The sequence below is a fragment of the Rhagoletis pomonella genome, unplaced genomic scaffold, assembly GCF_013731165.1.
Source record: "Rhagoletis pomonella isolate Grant_MI unplaced genomic scaffold, Rhpom_1.0 Rhpom_scaffold_00249, whole genome shotgun sequence".
NCBI lineage: Eukaryota > Metazoa > Arthropoda > Insecta > Diptera > Tephritidae > Rhagoletis > Rhagoletis pomonella.
In genome coordinates, this window is record NW_023458803.1 from 70,314 (window position 1) to 92,493 (window position 22,180).

Sequence of the window (22,180 nt, forward strand, 5' to 3'; positions counted from 1 at the left end):
TTATATGAAAAGCGGCCTCAATTTTAGTCCGATTTCAACAATTTTCAACGGTTTGCTTTTATGTGGCAAGCACAATAACCATACCGAGCTTGGTACAAATTGCTAGAACGGTTAGCGAGAAAAATATGTGTGATCACAAGTGGGCGGTGCTACGCCCATTTTCCAAAATTTTGTCATAAACGTATTTCTTGGTAAAGAATTGTTGCAATCATCAATTTTGAATAAATTAGCTTCAATATTTACTGATTTATCGAAGATTTTGTATTTCTCGAAATTACCGTTATATGGGATGTGGGAGTGGTTATTGTCCGATTTTAAAAATTTTCGGCCAGTTGGTATGCTGTACCAGGACCAGCAACTGTGCCAAGTTTGGAAGAAATTGGTGCAGCGGTTACCAAGATATACACATGTAACCATAAGTGGGCGTGGCTACGCCCATTTTCCAAAAATTTATAATATTCATGTTTTCCGTCTGAAACTCATTGTAAGTATCAATTTTGAGTGAATTATCTTCAGTAGTTACTAAAATATCGCAGTTTTCGTATTTCTTAAAATTTCCGTTATATGGGAGGTAGGCGTGGTTATTATCCGATTTCGCCCATTTTCAATACCATCCGTCCCACGCCCAAAAGAAGTTCACGTACCAAGTTTCGTTAAGATATCTCAATTTTTACTCGAGTTATCGTGTGCACAGACGGACGGACGGACGGACAGACAGTCACCGCTTAATCGATTTCTCTTTTCATTCTGATCATTTATGTATACATTTGTCTATATCTATCTCGATTCGTTTTGCCTGTTACAAACAACCGTTATGTGAACAAAGTTATAATACCCTTGTGCACAAGTGCGCTCGGGTATAAAAATAGGGGTATACTTTTTTTCGGTATAGAACAATCCTAGGGGGTGAGAGCATTAAATTTTCGATTTTACTTTTCTCCTATAAATTTTTGGACCACCCTAATGTACATACATACATATGTATGTGTAAAAATATATGTACATACAGTGACGAGCAAAACTGTAACATGGAGTAACACCTTTTCTTTCAGCTGTCGCTATCTTTCCAAGTTCTAACGACATTCATACTGTTGTTCTGTATTTTTATTGGTACATCTTTGCTTCCTCTGTCATAACGATTTGAAGTCAATTCAACAACATTAAAGAAACCAGCAGACAAAAATGTAAATTAAGGCATATGTTACAGTTTTGCACTCATGTATTTTTAATAACTTTTTGACAATTTTCACAAAAAAAAAGAATTATTAACACAATGTTCAGTATGGTTTTGCTTTATTTAGTTTCTGGTTGCAATTTGGCATACCTAATGTGCATGTCTGTAAAAATTCTGGAGGTATAGCCTCCCATATATCCTTGGTTTGCTTTCACAGCTCACGTACTCCATTGGACGGACTTGGATACTTAGTAAGATGCGCTTTTAGTTGATTTCGCAAATTCTCGATGAGATTCATGTCCTCGGATTGTGGAGGTCATTTCAAATTAGCAAATTTCTGCTTTTGTTCCAGTCTTTGCGAACATGTGCAGTGTGTTTTGGTTGCTTTTTCAGCAGAAACTCTAATTTTTTCGACTACATCTTGCAAATTTTGTTGAAATATGAACAGATACTGTTCCTTACGCATAATACGTACAAACGGATCAACAACATTTTTGAAATACAACCCCAAACTAATATTGACCGACCACTGTGATTCACAGTTTGCCTTACATGATGCGCTTAGGCTTAATTTGGGCCTTTGTTCCAATACCATGCCCGGCCATCTGCTTAAAAGCTATTAATTTAGTCTTGTCAGACCAAATAACCCTCAATTAAATCTTAAAAATGTGTTTTTTATTGCATTCTGTAAGGCCTAACATATCCCAATAGGCAACGGTCCGGTTTTCGCGCGATGCAGCAAAACGCTGCCCCACTCGCGCATGTATTTTGATCAAATTTGCTTTTTCTTCTTTTATGATCCATTTTGCTCAATTTGGCAACTTTTCGCCTCCCTATCTACTGATTTGCATTCAATTTTAATACCTTAAGCGCTTCTGTAGTAGTGCCTGCAGCGTTACTTGCTACTAAGTTCACAAGATATCGGACTGTAATATATTTTGACAGACTTCCTTTGTCCTTAGTAACACTTTAGGCTATATTTTTTCTCAGTCTTAACATTTTCATGTGGCAAACTCCACATTTTTTTGCCACTTTCCCTACGGTCCCGCCTTGTCGCAGTAAATCTATTATTTACATTTATGTTTCCTGATTAACCATATTATTTATTGGTGATCACTTCTTGAATAAATTACAATACAGAAAAAAGTCATCTGACTTCCAACTAAGCAAAAGATAACTGTAAAATGCAAAACTGAGAATGAGTGCAAAACTGTAACATTTGCCTTAACTTTCATTTTTGTCTCCAGGTTTTTGTATTGTTGTTGGATTGACCTCAAATCGTTATGAGAGCGGGAGTAGGGATGTACCAATAAGAATATAGAACAAAAGTGTGAAAGTCGTTAGAACTATGAAAGATAGCGGTGGCTGAAATAAAAAGTGTTACATCATGTTACAGTTTTGCTCGTCACTGTATATCACATTTATGTACATTACATAAACAACTTTTTTATGGTGGTAAGCAAAAAATATTTAGGAACATAAAATTTCGTTTCGTTTTGTACTAAAATACACTCTTTTGCACTCAATGCATAAGAACTTACATAGGTATGTATGTACATACATATAGTGGTCCACAAAATAAGAGAATTGCGATATTTTGACCGATTTTGTCTTTTTTTTAATGTTTATTATTTTTTTTTTTTTCATAAAAGTCTAGCTGGTATACAACAAGCACCATATGAATTCAGATTTCAAACTTTGTACAAAAATTAGAAAAATTCTGTTTCTTTTCACCAAAATTTCAAACTTTTTAATCAGAATTTTGGTATGCAGTTTTGTAGACCATTTCATTATAGTATAATGAAGTGCAAGTTTCAAGCTGCTATAAAATCCCGTTAATTTTTGGCAATTTTTGTTCTCCATATAAAAGAAAATTGTCGCACATACTTTTGTATGGAAAAAACGTGAAACACCTTCAACGAAAAAAATAAATCATTTTTGTGAGCTGTCTGCAAATGTTTTTTAATGTTGGCTGTCGCTTCCCCTGAACATTTGAAAAGAAATTCCAAAGAATCGGCGAAAAAAGGCCGATGCCGATGCTGATGCTCAATTTTGCGCCGATACTAGCCGATGTCGATGCCGATTAATCGGTCGGACTCTAATAATACTATCGCAACTGGTAGGTAATTATCCGCAATATGCCCATAAAACGATTGCTCTTTTTTTTATTAATTTCTTTTTTCAAACATTACCTAAAACGTGTCAACTATAATTAAATTATTTTCTTCTTCCTTTTTACAGTAAATTTTAAGAAAGTTCCAACGTAATGTAAAAATCTTAAGCAAATCGTAAAGTATTGAAAAATCAGTACAAATCAGTACAAATTTAAAAAAATCAGGACATTAGCGTACTGATTGAACGAATGAATAAAATCAGTACGAAAGTTGAAAAATCAGTACTGTACTGATATAATCAGTACGTCTGGCAACCGTAGTCCAGACACTTGCAATGCTGTGTGTCCAGTTAATTGCAATGTTGTGTGTCCAGACAGCTATAAAACCTTTGTTTTGCAAAGTTCCTATAAAAAATCTAGACATCAACCTCGGCGGTTGAGAGTACGGTTGCCAGACATACTGATTTTACCAGTACGGTGCTGATTTTTCAACTCTTGTACTGATTTTATTAATTTCTTCAATCAGTAGGCTAATTTCCTGATTTTTCAAAATTAACACTGCGAAAATTCATAAAATCACTTTGGTGGTACTTTGTGAACCCTCTTAATTTATTCTTTAGGTGTTTAAAGTTTACGACATGCAACAATACGACACCTACGACACCGTTGTGCATACCCCAACTACTTTAGGATTTTCTTAAGGTTTTTACATAACGTTGTAATGTAAAAAGTTAAAAAGTAAGAAGAAAATAATTTAATTATAGTTGACATATTACAGATAATGTTTCATATGCCCAAGAAATTAATACAACCAAAAGTTCAATCGTTTTATGGGCATATCGCCAGGTCGTTACGTACCAGTTGCGATAATATGGTGGAGCTTAAATTATTTAAAAAGAAGGCTGATGTTTTTTGTCGAGTGTTGCTAGTTATCTCGAAAATAACTTTCAGTTTAATAACAACAAATTTGAATATTCGAATGGCTTTTGCCTATAACTTACAACTATTTTTTCACAATTTACTGACATTGTGAAAGAGTTTTGCATACATAAGAGTTTTAGATACTATTTTTAGCGAATTCTTAGTCTTTCAAAGTTTTTGCGTAGTTGAAAAAATTAATTTAAGCCATGTAGAATTATAGATGAAGTCCTTAAATAGTGGTACTCTTCCACAATTTGAAAAAATATGTAATTTTGTATTTTTGTCAATACCACACGCCAACGAAGCAACTGAGAGAGAGAGAACTTCATATTAAAAGTAATTTTAAAATGAAATGTATAGAATTATTTGACTATTTAGACAATGAATATGGAAATGATCTCATTATTGCTATTCAAAAATGTCATAAATGTAAAATAATATACTGTCTTCTGTGTATAATGATGTGTACAATCATGTTAAAATGAATAACACTTTTATTTTTTTATGAACTACATTTTATCTATATTTCAAAATATTGTTAAAAACAAGTACTCTGGCGATTTAAAGTATTATCTGTTACATTCATAATTTTGATTTGAACGAAAATGTACTGAAAAGTACTGATTTTTTTAACTTGAAAAAGTCTAACGTACTGATTTCGTGCATAGAAAATCTGGCAACCCTAGTTGAGGTAGATGTCGCCCTATGCACTACGTACGCTTCAGAGGAAATGGACGGCACGTCATTTCTTGAAATGAAATTGATTGGTGCTCGTATGTACGTACCTACATACCAGGGTTGTTGGGAATATTCGCATTCGCAACCACGGAGCTTCCGCATTAATTTTAACATTCGCATTCGCAATAATTAATGCGGAGCTTTTGCGAATGCGAATATTGTGCAATAACACCGGTGAAACGTATACGTGGCAAACAAAATGACAAATTGTAGCCAATTTTTTGGAGATGCTACTTTAATGGCCGGTTGTTCAATGTCCGGTTATCACTACTTTCCGGTTCAACATCATTATCGACGTTTTCGACATCATGCATAAAACATGTGATCGATAAAGCAGCCGTTGTATTTAACCGGAGCTTCTACCTCCGATTTGTGCTAATCAGACATTAACAACCAACCCTAAAACTGTCCCCGTACGTGCCAATTCTTTTGTAATTTAAAGTCAAAGACTAAGATCCTTCAATAGGTATTTCCAGCGGAAATGTTCAACATCTAGCTATAAAGAGAATCGACTATTCGTGCGGTAAAAGTTAATCTTTAATTAGGTAAGAATTATGTAACTATTAAAAATTATTCGTCAAAGGTCTTTTGAAAAAACTGGATGCATCGCCAGTTTTCTCTTCTACTTTTTCTTGGAAAAGTGTTGTTGCCCCGGCAATTGGCGGCCCGCAATGGAATTAATATTCTAGTCTCCTTTTCAACGAGCTGAAATCTTTATTGAATTTAATTATTACAAAGTTTATAATTATATATATTCAATAAGTACAAAGTAGGTACAGAAAACTTACATTTTTTTTACTTGCGGCGCCTATGCGCTCTTGAACAACCAGAAAAATAGTGAACGAGAAATTGCATTGAATTTGACACTTGCAATTAGTCAGAGTGAGACGAACGAGAGAAACACAAATTGCGATGGGTTGCCATTGCAACCTTTCGCAACATGCCCTCCTTCGTAAATTTCCTACGTCTCCTCGTATGTAATTCACCAACTCAGATTTGGCTCGTGGTATCCAGCTTTGCCAGCTTAACGACAGGTTGAGTGCTCGGACCGTTTACAGACCTCACCACAGCGCTGCGAGCATCTCCGTCCTTCCCACGATGGAGGTCTATTACTATTCCTTTCGGCCATGAGTTCCTCTTCGCATTATCGTCAACGTTGACCACGACGTCGTTTATTTCAATTGGTCGAATCAGTGGTTGGAACCACTTCCCGCGTCTAGTAAGGCATGGAAGGTACTCTCTGATCCAACGCTTCCAGAATTGGTTAGCTAGCTGATTTGAAATTCGAAAGCATCGACGAAGAGCTGAACCGCTGTCATCGCATCCAGATTCTCGAATTCCGCTTGAGTTTCCTAGCAGGAAGTGGTCGGGCGTAAGTGCGTCGTCGTCTAAAGTTTCCAAAGGGACGTACGTCAGAGGTCTCGAATTGAGAATATTTTCGATGTCGGCCAGAGTAGCTCTCAAAACTTCCTCGCGCAGGCTAGCTTCGTGCGTAATATCCATTAAAATAGATTTAGTTGACCGTATCACTCGTTCCCATGCCCCACCCATGTGGGGAGCCTATGGTGGAATGAAGGACCACTCGATATGGGGATGCTTCGTCTCTAGGTCATCGCACGACACCTTTTCTATCTCGACGATAAGCGCTCGGCTAACGCCGCTAAAATTAGTGCCATTGTCTGACACAATGCGCTTCGGTACTCCTCTTCGGCACACGAATTGCTTCAGCACCAATAGGAATGATTCCGTCGACAACGATGACGCGATATCCATGTGAACTGCACGAGTGGTCAGGCACGTGAACAATGCGCCCCAGCGCTTTTCTCGGCGCCGTCCAACAGTAACATCAATGGGGCCAATATTGTCTACCCCCGTGAACGTGAATGGCCGTGTAAATGGTGATAGCCGTTCCGAAGGCAGATTTCCCATTAAAGGAGGTTGCGGCTTAGCCTTTCGATTGCGACACGTCTGGCAACTTTTGGCGCAATCTCTTACCAATGTCCCCAAAGCAGCTACGCAGAATCGCTGGCGCATCTCATTGACGATAATCTCGTTATGATGATGGTGAAATTTTCTATGATAAAAGTCAATTATTAGTCGCGTTACTGGGTGATTCTTCGGAAGTATTAAGGGCCGCTTCACACTGACGGGCACACCATTTGCGAAATCAATTCTTCCTTTTACACGAAGAAGCCCAATATCGTCAAGATAAGGCGACCATTTAAAGATGCTAGACTACCGCTGAATTCCTTGACCATTCTTAAGGCTCTTTATCTCGCCGCTAAACGCATCTTCCTGGCACACGGCTATAATAACGAGCTCTGCTGCCTCCAAATCGCGCAATTCGAACAGTTTTAGTAGCGATTGAGGAGTGACCTTCAGAGCCAGGCGCTGAAAACGCAAGACAAATTGCTGTGTGCAACGCAACCTTTCCCAGGTGCTAAACCTCTGCACCTCTGGGGAAATTACTGACAGCGCTGATGCCACAGCATCTGCCGTGCTTATGTGATGCAGCTCTGCGGTCACATTTGAGTTAGTGACTACCAGCTCTGTTTCGGGCCAGTAAGATTCGGGCTCAGCTAGGAATTTTGGCCCTTGAAACCAGCGTGTGTTGTCGTCAAATTTACGATCCTCGTTCCATTTCGTGCCTTCATCGGCAACGTTTTCGCAAGATGGTAACCACCTCCACTCTTTAGCGCTGGAACTCTCTAGAATCTCTCCAATACGTAGCGCAACGAATTGGTGGAATTTTCGGGCATCTGAGCGCACCCAGTAAATCACATTTATTGGGTCCGTCCAAAAAAGTCTACGGCTTACCTGAACAGAAAGTTCCTCGCTTATAAATTTCGCCAGCCGTAGACCCAGAACAGCAGCCATTAACTCCAGCCTCGGAATAGAAATGGGTCTCAACGGTGTGACCCTCGTCTTTGAAGCCTGCAGCGAGCAGTTCACCTCGTTAATACCCTCAGCGCGCAGATACGCCACAGCAGCATAAGCGTTGATACTCGCGTCCACGAAAATATGCAATTGAGTCCCGTCGCTACACTTGGCGAGTGTGTAGCAGCGAGGGACTCTTATGTTGTTTATCGAGGATATTCGTCGAACCCAATTACACCAACTCCTTTGTTCGCCCTCTCCGATAGCCTCGTTCCAATTAACACCAGAACGCCAAATGTCCTGCAGGATGATTTTTGCTTGTATAACGACGTAGCCGAGCAGTCCGAGCGGATCGAATATTTTCATTATCGTACGTAGAACTTGTCGCTTCGAATGAAATTTAGATTCATCAAAAATTTCTTCTGAAAACTTTTCCACAAATGTTAGTTCGTCCGAATCTGGCAGCCACCACATTCCCAGCACCTTTTCGATAGTACCCACGGGCTCTTCAAAACATCTGGCTACGTGCGTCTTGGTTTTCGTGATTGCGTCGGTTTATGTTCCGTTATTTAGCATGTATTAGGTTGCTTGCTTGTGCCGGCAGATAGAAATCCGTTATTTTCATTTTCTTGGTCTCTGCGGCGTAGGTATGTATCTTCGCGTTGGCTTTTTTTCAAGGGTCTTCTCATATTTTTCGTACAACATCTTGAGTGGTTCGAATATTACATCGGATACGGTGTTTGTTTGTTCGTTTATAATTCTCTCTTGAAATGTTTTCTGCTCGTATATCTCCATGTTTTCCAATATGTTCAAACGCCGTTTATGCTGTACATGGAGGAGTTTGGCTGCCTTATTAATTTTCATTGGTGCACATTTATTTTCGAACATATGATTTGCGAAGTTTGATTATGGTGTGACGCTTGGTTTTGTATCCTCTTATTGTAGTTTCTTGTATGATCTCGGAATCTTGTTTTAATCTTACGGCCAGTTTGCCCTATGTAGCTACACTTGCATTCACACGTTAATTTGTATACACCCTGCTTATCTAGAGTGTCCTCTTCGTTTGTGCTGTTGTTCAGTATCCCTTCCGACGTTGTTCCTGGTTCTGAACGATGTGCGAATGTTGAATTTTTGTAAAACCTTGGCCAGTTTGTACGTCATTTTACCCGTATAAGTTAACACTGCCCAAGCTGCATCGTTGTTTTCTTTCTTGTCCCTACTTTTTCGTTTCGAGTCCTCCTAATTTTATCCACCAGATCTTTTTTGTATCCATTGTTTCTGGCGATAGTATATATTGTGTCTAGCTCTCTCCTGTGGGCTTCCTTAGTTAACGGGGTTCGCTCAAGTCTAGTTAATAATGGTCTAAATGCTGCGTTTTTGTGTTGTTGTGGGTGGTTAGAGGTTTCATCTATTACTGTGTCGGTCGCTGTGGGCTTTTCGTATTCCAGTCTGTTGGTGGTCTTGTTTATTTTAATAGTTAGATCCAAATAGTTGAGTTTTCCTTTCTCTTCCTTATCCATTGTGAATGCTATATTTTTGTGTTGTTCATTAAGGTAGTCTAATATCTGCTCCTCTTTGTCTAACACGAATACATAAAAAGCGGAAGGAAACACGAACTATTCAGAACGAAAAATGACACTGAAGATGGCACAACGCCGAAACCGGTTTGTTTCCAAACCATATTTGATAAGGGATGACGGAGAATCGTTCCACAATACATCATACTCCTACCCTGTTGGAAACACAAACAACCAAAAAGAAATTTTTACAATGTATGAAGTTCAAAAATTGCACTTTCAGTTTTTACTTTTTATTAGACTAATCTATGCTCTAGAGCATTAATTCCCAAAGTGATCCAGGTGGACCCCAGGAGTCCACGGAAGACTCGACGGGGGTCCACGGTGACGTGAAAAAAATATGGGGGTACATGAGTTGTAAATGGGGGTCCACGAAGATTTATCTGGTTTCGATGTTGAGGACCAAAATGGTTGCTTGATAGCCGCTTTTTTAAACTTTAATTTTTTTGAGTGGTGCTCTTGAAACACTGCTGCACTTACCATCACTTTGTGTTTTCATACGTGGGGAAGCCTTAAAGGCCACCTGCAGACTAAAAAGAACCGTATGCTGGTATGACAATGAGTGGGGCGCGGCAAAAATTGCTGGCGGCAGAAATTTAAGCACTTGTGTCAATGCTACAGGATAGTACGCCACCATTACCTTTTTTGAAGAGATTCTATAATGTTGAGTTCCCGGAGACTGAATGCTGGTTTGATTCCATCGCGCAGACCGGACTCACACATTCTCGAATCTTCACTGATGGCTCCAAAACTGACTCTGGGTCATGATCTGGGGTCTCTTTCGAGGTAAATGGAGATAAGCTTCACTTTTCTGTAGAGGAATATGCTTCCAGGCTGAGGTAATTGTAATACTCAAAGCCATGGACTACGAGGTGGAACATAGGTGGAGGGGAAGGAGTTTACGTGACTGCAGTGACAACCAAGCTGCACTTAAAGCATTGACCAGCCCTCTATTTAAGTACTTCCAAACTAGTTTGGCAATGCAAATCTTGAATAAATTATGTTTGTAAACATAATGAGCTTGCTTTACTCTGGGTACCAGGTAGGGTTGCCAGACGTACTGCTTTTGGGAGTAAACGTACTCCTTTTTATTGCAATGTACTCCCTTGTACTCCAAAAAAAAATATCTGGAATTTACTCCTTTATTAGCTTTGTACTTCTTTTGTACTCCTTTTTCCAGCTATTAATATTTTATCATATACAGGGTGTAAAATAATATCTGTTGCACAGCCTTTTTTTTTTGACAAATAAAAGAGGCCTACATAGATTTTGCGAAAAAGTAGTTTATTGTTAATTATCCACAGATTTCACTTCAATTTTATTAATTTGTTTTTAAATTTTAACCTTCATTTGGGTTTACCGGCGTCAAACACTTTGGGAGAAAAGCGCAAGTCGTCGTCGGTTACTTTATTACATATCTTCTGTAGCCATAGGCTAATTTCCCCCATTTGGGTCCTTTATACTCCGTCTTTTGTCCAGCATAAGGCCTCATACTCAGAAATCGAAAAGACTCGAGACTCGAAACTGGTGACTAGGAGGGCATTCATTCGACCAACCCTATACAGGTTTTTTTTTCTTTTTTTATACAAAATCAAGAAAAAATACACCTGAAAAAGAGGTTCGTGCCGCATGTACTTATCTCCCAAGGCTGGCAAATGCAAATCAGGATTCAAATTTTTAAACCAATTAATAAAATTAAAGTAAATTATTTACAAATTTAACAAAAAAACACAAAATCTATAAAAAACCCTTTTATTTTTCAAAAAACCTGTGCGACAGTTATTATCAGGGAACGGATTTTATGGAAATTGCCTTTTTTTCTGCTAAAGAGATAGAGTATATTCGATTAAGAATGTCCACGATTTAGCTTTCCCTGATTCCATATATACACATTTGATGTTGCCTTTTTTTGCCTTTTTTAAGATATTTGCTTTTTTTTTGCCTTTTTTAAGATATTTGACTTTTTTTGCCTTTTCTACCTTTAAAAAGTGATTACAGCATTTACAATTTTTTTTTTTAAGATTAAAAAATATACACATGCCCATGTGGCTTATAGAAGCGCAGAGACCTCTTGCGAAATGGGCTTTGGAAAAACTCAAAGCCGTTTTCTCAGCTAACGAAGGCTTGGAGACAATAAGGGGTGTGGATAAAATTATAAAGGGCGAGGAAAACGCCCTTATTCCTGATAATATGAACGTTTCAAACGTTCCATATTTAAATTGGGCGCCGCTTGTATCAACTTACGTCGAGCACACATTTAGTATATTCAAGGCTTTTCGTCGCGAAAATCGAATGAAAATGCTGCCAGAAAACTTCAAAATGCATCTTGTGGTTCAATGTTACCACAACTATACAGATTAAAGTTTTATGAGTTAGAAACTCGAAAGGATAAAATAGTTAAAGATTCAAAGTACAAATTTTTCATGTAATGAAACTAGTTCATAGTTTTTCTCTTTTTACTTGTAATATAAACATTTCTAAAATAAATGTATTTTTTGATTGTTCTTCGTATTTTCTGTCTTTTTTTAGTGCCTTATTTTGCTTTTTTTGCAATACCTAGTGCCTTTTCAAGCCTTTTTCGCTATTTTGTTTTGCCTTTTTTGCAACACCTAGTGCCTTTTCCTGCCTTTTTCGCTATTTTATTTTGCCTTTTCCAGCCTATTTCGTTATTTTATTTTGCCTTTTTATTGGTTTTTAGGTCCTACAAATCCGTTCCCTGGTTATTATTTTGCGCGCTGTACTTTGCCATTCATATTGTGGCAAACACTACTTAGTAAGCACAGTTAAGTGTGATAGTGAAAAGGTGTAAGCATAGCCTTAGGGGCAGGGCGCTCGGGTATAATAATCAGAAAAATATTAAATTAATCATAAGGCTTAAATTAAAAAAATGGTCATGCATTCAGGAAGAGTGTGGAATTCTTTTGTAGTCGTTAGTGTTTTAGTTGGGGAAGCTTTCCTATAAGGGCGGTCATTGAGAACCGAATTCTACGCAAAAATACTGTGGACGCAAGTGAACTTTATTGTGACTTTTGGCAATTTTTCTAAGGGGTCCCGTAGGGGCCCTAGGTGGTCGGGAGTAACATTTTTGTCAATGGCGGTTCATGGCCTCTGCAAAAAGGTCGGAAAAGGTGCCACGTCCACTCCCTCTTCGATCACCATCTCTTTAACAATCGTCCCTATTGGAAAGCCAACCCATATAGTTATTTATTTTTCACAAGATTTCTAAGATATCTATGTTAGTTTATACCTAATTAATGGTAATTTGTAACAATAAATTGCACTAAAAATTAAAAAAAAATTGTACTCCTTTTTTATGTCATGTACTGCTTTTTTCCTATCGAAAATATAAATGTACTCCTTTCTCCGTATCAAAATCTGGCAGCCCTAGTACCAGGTCACCTGGGAGTACCCGGTAATACGACATCTGACCATTTGGCCACAGTTGGATTAGACCAGGCATTCCTCGATATGCAACCAGTTACCATCGACCATCGAAGGCACCATCAGAAACTTGGTGAATGCTTCGCTCAGAAATGACTGGTGGGCAAAAGTCATGCTGACTTCAATCTCAGAAGTTCTATCTAGCTTTTTGCTCTCATTGAGCAGATGGGACTGCATAAAACTTCTAGAACTGCTGACTGGTCACTTCAGGTGGCACAAACACCTAATGGTTTGATTCTGCATACTTCACACAACTTCGCAGAATCTTCAAACTGTAATTTCCTATGTACTTTGTATGTATTTTGTATGCATTCCATTACCCAGAAATTAGCAGCACTTTGAAAAACTTAGCGATCTGTTGAGTTTACATTTTGCTTAACATTTTCTCAAGGTACATAACTATTGTACTGGTACAAATGGTTGTGCGAAGTTATGCGAAGTATGCATAATCAGACCTTAACTTTGATAAACTTACATGCCTTGAAGAGGATGAGACGGTGAAACACCTTTTTTGTTTCTTGCTTGGTTGTTTGTCATCGATTTTTCTAGATTCGGTCTTTTCTCTATTTTCATTTTCTGAATTTAAAGTTTGGCGTAAAAAGCTTTGCGGTTTTGTTGTTCCAAGTTTTGTGTGTTAAAAATGTGTGATAAATATTTTTTACATCCCTTTTAAAACTCGGAGCGATAAAAATAAAAACTCTTTTACAAATACGCCACATGCAAATTCATGAGTGATCCGAGCATATGAGGAGTTTATGGTGAAGAGGATGTAAATAACGCTAGCGCTCGGAGTGCTCTTAAAGATATAACTCTTCAGAGCGAGAGAGTACTTACCGACGAATTTGATATCTAGACTAGGTTGTATAGAAACTTTGCCATAAATGGTGTCTGGACATACAATTGCTATAAATGGTGTCTGGACATACAACATTATAAGTTGATAATAGTGTTGTAAAATATGTTCCTTTATTTGATTTAATTTTTAGGATCATATTTTATTTTTTTAGCTTTTTTCAATTTGGTTTTCTTTCAATTTTAAGAGTTTGTTAAAAAAATACTTTTTTTATTTTATTTAATATCTAGAAACTACTTTCTTCTTTTTTGATTAAATTTTTCTCCTTTTCTGATTATTAAAAATAATATTATGAAAGGAAAAAAATATATGTATATTTTTTAAGTTAATTTTAATTTTTAAAAATATTTTTATTTATTTTCGCTTTATTTTCATTTTACATATTTTTAAATTTTATCGTTTTAAAACAAAAAATATAGATATGTATTTTTTATTTAATTTAATTTGTAATAAACTTTTTGCTAAAAGGTAATCAGCATATACCCCCATCTTAGCAGTTCTTTCAATTAGACTTTCGAAAGGCAGTAAAGAGCTTTCAAGAGCTTTCGAAAGTCTGTGGTGAGTTGACAGTTGCCAGAATCGCCGTGTCCTATTTTACGAAAATATAAAAACATGGAAATCATTGAAACTCTTCAAGCAATAAACAGACATTGGTAATTATTTTATTTTTAGGGTTTTTTACATAAAATACTGGTGACAGGTAGTAAGGTCAATGGAAATGAGGTCAATTGACTTTATTTCCCACCAAATGGAAATAACGTCAACAATGCTTAAAATATGTCGATTCATAGAAAAAAATGTTGTTCTTACAATAAACATTGCCCCGTAAGTATTGTTTTTTAATATATGAAAAAGGTTATTGCCAAATCCTCAGTGTTGTGATATTAATCCACACACAATCATGAACTACCACCAATTGATTTTATTAAAAAAATTACGAATATGTAAAAACACGATGCGAAAAACGAAAGGCTTGCGCACAGCTGGAATACGAGAAATATTTGAAGAAAGAGTGTAGAAATGATCCATAACTTGCAAAACATGTTTTGTTGCCACAAAAATAAAGCAAATTAATTGAAGAAACAGTCCATGTCCAAAAACCCCGGAGGAACACTGAAAGAATTCTGTGTATTAAATTAGCATATTTTGAACGAATTCGGAATGTCTAAGGTGGAAAAAAAACCAACTTTTCTATAAGGAAAGAATTATAGAAAAAGAATTTTCTTACACTGTATTCATGTCTCCGCCAGCAATTTGTGACGACATCTTTTAAAACCAGCTAAGGAGAATGACGACACTATTTATTAGATGGCACATTCAACGAGCCAATGTGCCAAAATGCCAAATGTGTGTTTATACCCCCATTATTGATTATTTAATATCGGAACCGAGATCATATAAGTTAATTGATTGGTTTTCACACACTTTTGAAACACAAATTATATGCTTTTCTACTGCAGACAAGTTGTTGCCCCAAAGCACAGCAGAAATCTTCCAATCAGGGCTGCCAACTATCCTTAGTTATGAGGTGCCATATTGAGGATAAAAAAGTGCCAAAATGTGCCAAATAGAAAAATAAAAGTGCCAAAAAAGGTGTCATTCCTTTTAATCATTCACATTTAACAATAAAATAAAGCTACATTTTTCAAACAAAAGTGCAATGATAAAATAAGATAAACCAGTTGAATAGCCTTTATAAATTAGAAAATTTTAGTTGAGAAAAAGAAGTGCACGCAAAGGATTTCACAAAAATGTATTGAAATGTTATTTTTTTTTTAAAGTCCCATTTCGGCACTTTGTGCCAAATTGAAAAATTAAGTGCCATTTGAAGTAAAATAGGGACAAATGGCGCGGTTTGAGCCAAGTTGGCATCCCTGCTTCCAATAACTTACAAATATAATAAGGTGAAACATCGAGGGCTTGAATTCATGAATACCCTCTATCTGCAATTTGCACAAAAACTAATTTGTGATTTTAGAAACCATCTGGGACTTATTACCTGTCGTTATATAAGGTAACATTAATATCACTGATGACAGTTAAAGCTAAGGTGGATTTTTATATCAGAATCTCATCTTTGTGAAAAGTGTGCAGATAGAGGGTATTTTATTGAGTATAAGCCCTCGATGTTTAAAATATATAAAAATTTTATTTCACCGTATACAAAAAATAAATCTGCCTGTGTTACAGCACGGCGGGAGACGGGAAAAGGGGGCCGGGGCCCGCTACTTAGCGTGACGTGGTGTGCGCGCCGGTCGCGCGGGGTACGCGAGGCGCGAGCGCGATCAAATTTAATGTTTGAAAGGGAAATAATGTCAATGGATTTTATTTCGTTTTTAAAAAGGTAATAATGTCAATTGACTTTATTTCGCACCAGGGTGGGAAATAAAGTCAATTGACCTTATTTCCGTTGATCTTATTACCTGTCACCAAAATACTGTGTGGCATGCGGGAAATATTTAGCTTTTTTTTTAGATTTTTTTCATTGTTTAATGCATAGATGGGCACACCAATACAGTCTCATTTTGTCATGGTATTCGTGAATCGCGCTGAGTAACAGTTGCCACTTTTCTATATTGTAGTGCGTCGTTTTTTGCGCGTGTTAGAAAACGCTCTTACAAATTTATATTTAATTTGTATTATGAACATGAAACGAAAATAATAAAATATAATAAAATAATGAAGAAATAATTTCAAATAATGAATTATGAAATTAATTTTTATAAGTACATATGTACGTGTATGAAAAGTTTTTTAATTTAATTTCATTAAACTAATGTTTTAAAAAATGATAGTTTATTCAACAACAAAATTCACGAATTTAAAATTTCTAAACTGTGTATTCAACTCTTCAACTTAAACTCAGTATTCAATAAAGTATACTAAATATATTAAATTGCCGTATCGTACATACATATATACATAAAACCCATTACAAAAAACTTTAAATTGGTTTACACAGTTCGGCAGTTTGATTTTTTTACCATGACATATAATGTCGCCTTATATTAAAAGTACGATTCCAAGTAGTCGTATTACCACATAACAAGCATTGGGCGTTATTGGATTTTTTTAAAACCAAAAACTGTAATTGGCACTCATACGCAGCCATTTTGGGCATTGTTACATATATAGGTGGCAACAACGCGCTAAAATTACGAATAAAAATATTCAACGGCGAAGCGTGGTGTCACTCTCATGAAAACTGAAAGCAGACTGAATTGAAATTCGCTGCGTCGTTTCTGTATACGTATAAGCGCTGCGACGCAGACGCTACTCGCGAGTAGCGTTTTGCCCATCATTGGTTTAATGGTTCAAAATGTTTTTCAATGTTGATTACACAGGTTTGCAAAAAAAAAGTTTATGCTTAGTTCGTGGTCAGTTGAAGGTCAGTTAGAGGAAAATTCATTAATAAACCTAAAAATTCATATATATGGGGTTTTAGACTCGCTGAACCCGAGTTCGAGGCCCGTTAACCTCCATAATGTCAGCTTCGAGGTCATTTGAGGGTCAAATAGGACAAAGAATTTATATTCAATAAAAATAAGAACGTTTGTTTTTGTTGTCGCTGAATCCGAATATCGGGCCCTTGATTCCTCAAGGTCATGCCAAGGCCATCCCAAGGTCAAATTCAGATGAATTGTATTGAATATTCGGGTTTATTCAACGAATTTTTCCCTACTTGGCATTCAAGTGACAACGAACCTGACGTGATTGAGGCTAACTGGCTAACTGACGGATTCGCATTCAGCGTGTCGAATAACATAGGGATATGTAGGTTTGGTTTAATATGCATAAACTTTTTTTTGTAAATCTGTGATCGAATAACCTGAGCGGGAACAAATATTTTTATAGTATAGAGTAGGTATAATATATCAAAGAAATACCGTTCGCAAAGTAAAACAAAACGGCTTACAATAATAAAAAAACAGTTTTGTTAGTGGATCGTTTTTGGATAAAATAATTTAAAAACGGGGGACAAAAAATAGCACTTTGTATGGTGCCAAACCACTCTGCCATGATATTTTTGCATTCAAACAGAAAACCACATTTGCCCATTACTGTCCTAAAACGCGCGAAAATAAATTTGCGAGCTATTACTGTCTTGTCTGTTATGGCAGGGTGCTAGTTGCATCAAAATTTATTTCAGACTTTTCCTCTCCCGCCTAAAAAAACAGGTGTCATACAGCATGATGCATAGTGGTATTCGGGTCAATGTCTCTATTCAATCCCGTCGAAGGGTACGCTTTTTGACTAGTAAATACATACATAATAATCAGCTGATGAATTTGGTTCTGTAGCTGAATAGTTTTAGATCTCGACACTTAACAAACTCCTGCCTTTCGTGAATCGGCGCAAAAAAAACAAATTTCAGTACATCATGCGGAATTAGCTCGGATGACGGAAGGAGGGCAACCGTTGGGATTAATAATAATAATAGAGGTATTCACAAGGATGTATTCATAATAGACATATAAAATTTCTCATTGCCAAAAACATTTTCTTATGATTTCGATTCCTTTAAACTTTAGGACATAAGATAATACGACACCTTGTGAATTACTTAAATATAATTTGAAGTCATTCATGTATCTAATATTTACACATGTTTCACATGTATGCTTGAAATCCTCTTAGTGGTATATGTACCTCGCCAAAATTGTATTCATTTCACATACAATTTGCTTTACATATGTATTTGCGTGAAAAATTCGTGTCTCAATTATAAAAGCACCTTCTTGAATTGATCTTTTATTTTTTAGGAGGGTCCACATTCCACGCTTCCCGAAGATGAGTTCTTTGATGCCGTTGAAACTGGCCTGGAAAAAATCGAGGAAGACATGCAACTTCGCGCTAAGCTAAAGTTGCAGTCGCAGCAATCTTTGACGGTGGCGCAAGCACCGCATCAAGTCCAGCTTGAAGGAAACACTCCCAGCCTGGAAGAGTTCGGCACTGGCGGATTAGCCAGAAGTCACATACTGTGGCCGGAGGTAATTTCACAAAGAATGTAAAGCACCAAGTTAAGTTTTTCACAATTATTATTTCAAAATTGGTGGCTTCATTTTAGATCGATCGTGTTTGCAGTGAACAGTTGCGATATGCTCGCGAAGGAGTTGGTGAGGGTGGTAACGGTTGGCAAATATTTGCTGATGAAGGTGAAATAAAAATGTACAAGCGAGAAGAAGAAGTAAATGGATTAGTTATGGATCCCTTGAAAGCATATCACAGCGTTAATGGGGTTACAGCACGTGAAATGTGCCATTACTTCTTCATGCCCGAGTTTCGCAATGAGTGGGAGAGTAAGTGCGGAGTAGTTGTTCAAACTATTTAAATTTCTGGGATTTATAATACAATTATTTCGTACACTTGTAGCCACTCTTGAAGACTGCACCATTCTAGAAAAAATTTCGCCCGACACATTCGTCTTCTTACAAACACATAAACGTATATGGCCTGCCAGTCAACGAGATGCCCTTTTTTGGTCACATATGCGTAAAATTACAGATGGACTTGATGAGGACGCTGTAGATATGTGGGTCGTTTGTAATAACTCCACGGATTACTCTAAACAGGAAGTTAGTTTTGACCTTATTACCCAGTAACAAAATAAATCATTTTCACTAGTGTTTCTTCTCGATATATAGAGATATAAATCAAATACAATCATAGCTAACTACTATATTTAAAATGTCCTTCCTCCAGAAGAATTTTATATTCATGCTTTCGCTTATTCAATATTGGCGTCCGTCGATGACATTTTGTAGATGTCTTATTCGGAAGTTTTTCTATTAAAACCCCACTTAAAGGCTCTTATGCCAGCCATCGAACTAGGGGAAAAAGCAAATAACTGCTATGAAAGGCGATTAGACGGTCACTTATAAATTAAGCAACGCAGAACTATTAGCAAAAAAATTATAAGCCACCTTCAGAACACTGTCTTTAGGTTATCCAATTTTTGTACAGGTTTCGTGTTTCTTGTGAAGAAGACTACTAGAAACTTCTAAGCTGAGCATATTTGAATGTCGTAACACTGTATAACGCTAATACCACAGCGTATGGTGTAATTTCCTTATATCCTGGTTTGCCCGTTATCGATTACTTCTGCCGATAATGTATAAAACGCCTTCTATGGAGTGAAAAACATATGATGCAAATATAAGACATCTTTGTAGATATGTAGGTACATACGATGTCTACAATTAAAAAAAGTATCTTAAAGATTCCGATGCACCAATTTCAAATAACTGTATTTTATTTCTGTTCATCCGGCGATCATATCAATTCATAAGATTAAAATTTTTGATACTCGTATTTGCTGAGCTCGGAAGTCATAAAAGTGAAAAAGACATATTTGAGACTGACTGATATCTTAAAGTTTATTTCTTAAAAAAATGGATAGGTACATTTTGAATAATTCGGTAATTCCTTTTGTAAATTCTAGTCAAAAAATGGCAAATGCGTTCGCATTTTTCTGACCGTAATTTTAGCCTGCCAGACACGTTTACCCCCTGGAAAAACAAAAAATGATGATCTTAGTCGCGACGAATTAGCTTGTAAAATCACATATTGCTCTGTTGGTGAGTGCCGAAAATGTGTTTAATTACTAATTCCAAACACATATTTTCGATTTTTTAATTGTTCCTTCATTGCAGTCAATCCTGGTGGTTGGGCGCCTGCTTCCGCTTTGCGAGCCGTTTACAAGCGCGAGTATCCTAAGTTCCTGAAACGTTTTACCGGATATGTGATAGATCAATGCAAGAACAAACCAATAATGTTCTGATATTAGCAGTCATTTCCTTAAACAATGTTTTCCAACTGTAATGGATTTGAGTGAAAAATTTTTGTTAACATATCTTTTCAGTTTCCATTTTTTTGTTGATAATAAGAAGAAATAACATTTAAAACATAAAACTACCGTTCGGTTGATCCTCGAAAGAAAATAAGCGTATAATAACATTTTACTCAGTACGAGGGTTTGAGGCTTCTTTATATCGATGGCTGAGTGGAAGATCGACCTATCTCGGCTACCAGTTCGAAAACGCTCTATCTCAAAAAATTTTCAAGAACGCCCTATTTCAGAATTTTATTGAGAAACACCCTATCTCAAAATTCGGTTCAAAAACGCCCTATCTCACTTCAAAATGTATTGAAAATATGCTGATATAGGGCGTTTTTGAATCGGCAGCTGAGATAGAGCGTTTTTGAAACGAATTCTGAAATAGGGCGTTCTTGAAAAGTTTTTTGAGGTAGAATGTTTTCGAACTGGCTGCCGATATAGGTCGATCTTCCACTCAGCCATCGATATGTTAACTACAAATTTTTAAACACGCATGGAAAGTGTAAATATAAACATACATACGTTGCTCACATAACATTTTTTATACGTTAGCGTACTTTGAGTGGTTTAATGCAATGGTGCTATTTGGCACTGGTCTTATGAATACGTGTGAGAAAAAAGAAATGCTCCCAAGAATCGCGTCTTTATGTTTCAAATGAAATCATAATGTTTGTATGTACATTAGATCGGGGCGATTTGTATGGTATGATTTCAATACCGCGCAGTGTAAGTTATGATTCCTATTATTACGCCGCACAGTGTAACGTCCCCATATAAGCTGTGGACAAAAAAAATAAACGTTGTCCAATTTCAACAAAATTTTGTATATGCTCTACTTTCGCAGAAAACAGAAAATTTAAAATATGGTCAGGATAAGCCTACTGCCACGCCTCCCACTCTTGTGGGCGGACATATTAAAAGTTATCAGATTCTGATTAAATGCATATGCGTCTTACCCGTACAAACATAAATCTGAAAAATAGTGAAGATTGGTCGACAGGAAAAATATGGCTCCAAATGTTAAATATGATCTGATTTTGATGAAATATAGTGTTAACCTTCATAATTCGCGAAAATACATTAAAATTAAGTCAGTGCACATATTCCATATCCTCATTGTTTAGGTTAGGTTAGGATAGGTTGACGTGGACGCTAGGCCCAGAGGGCGCCAGCCCACTTAGGCCCAACCAGGGCCCCCAAACGGGGTTGTTTCGGCGATCTAACCCCGTTTAGGTCGGCGACATATCTCAGACGTTCGTCCATAGGGCTGTATCTGCTACGTATTCTACTGCTCAGGGCTCGCATCGAGTCAAATGCTGGGCCAGAAACTTCCACTTGCTGTGTATACCAGAGACGACTACACCACAACTCCACCTCAGTCAAGTGCAATGCTTGCAACGGGTGGAGTCACCTAAGAGTTTGCTCAGGCCTTCGGACACATCGTCAGTGGACCACTTCATTTGTAGCCCCCTGCTGCTTTAACAGAGCTGCCGCACGGCAAACCCCAGTCCGCCTGAGCATCTCAGCACAAACACCTCAGCACAATACAATACAATAGACCGAAACACAACCGCACCGCTACCCACACGCCGCCGCCAACAACTCGTAGTTCCCCCTACAATCTGCACGGTATATCAGACCAGGATAT

General features: G+C 37.1%; 1 protein-coding gene across 1 annotated transcript in view; it reads left to right on the forward strand.

Moving 5' to 3' along the window:
• LOC118750464 (ceramide transfer protein-like) overlaps positions 1-20,660 on the forward strand; it is a gene marked incomplete at its 5' end in the record, with an annotated part of 56,041 nt that extends 35,381 nt beyond the window's left edge. Inside the window, 5 exon segments of the mRNA XM_036485179.1 lie at positions 18,458-18,685; positions 18,763-18,994; positions 19,068-19,270; positions 20,137-20,272; positions 20,348-20,660. Coding sequence (XP_036341072.1) covers positions 18,458-18,685; positions 18,763-18,994; positions 19,068-19,270; positions 20,137-20,272; positions 20,348-20,475 — 927 coding nt within the window. The 3' untranslated portion in view covers positions 20,476-20,660.
• Between the last annotated feature and the right edge of the window lie 1,520 nt (positions 20,661-22,180).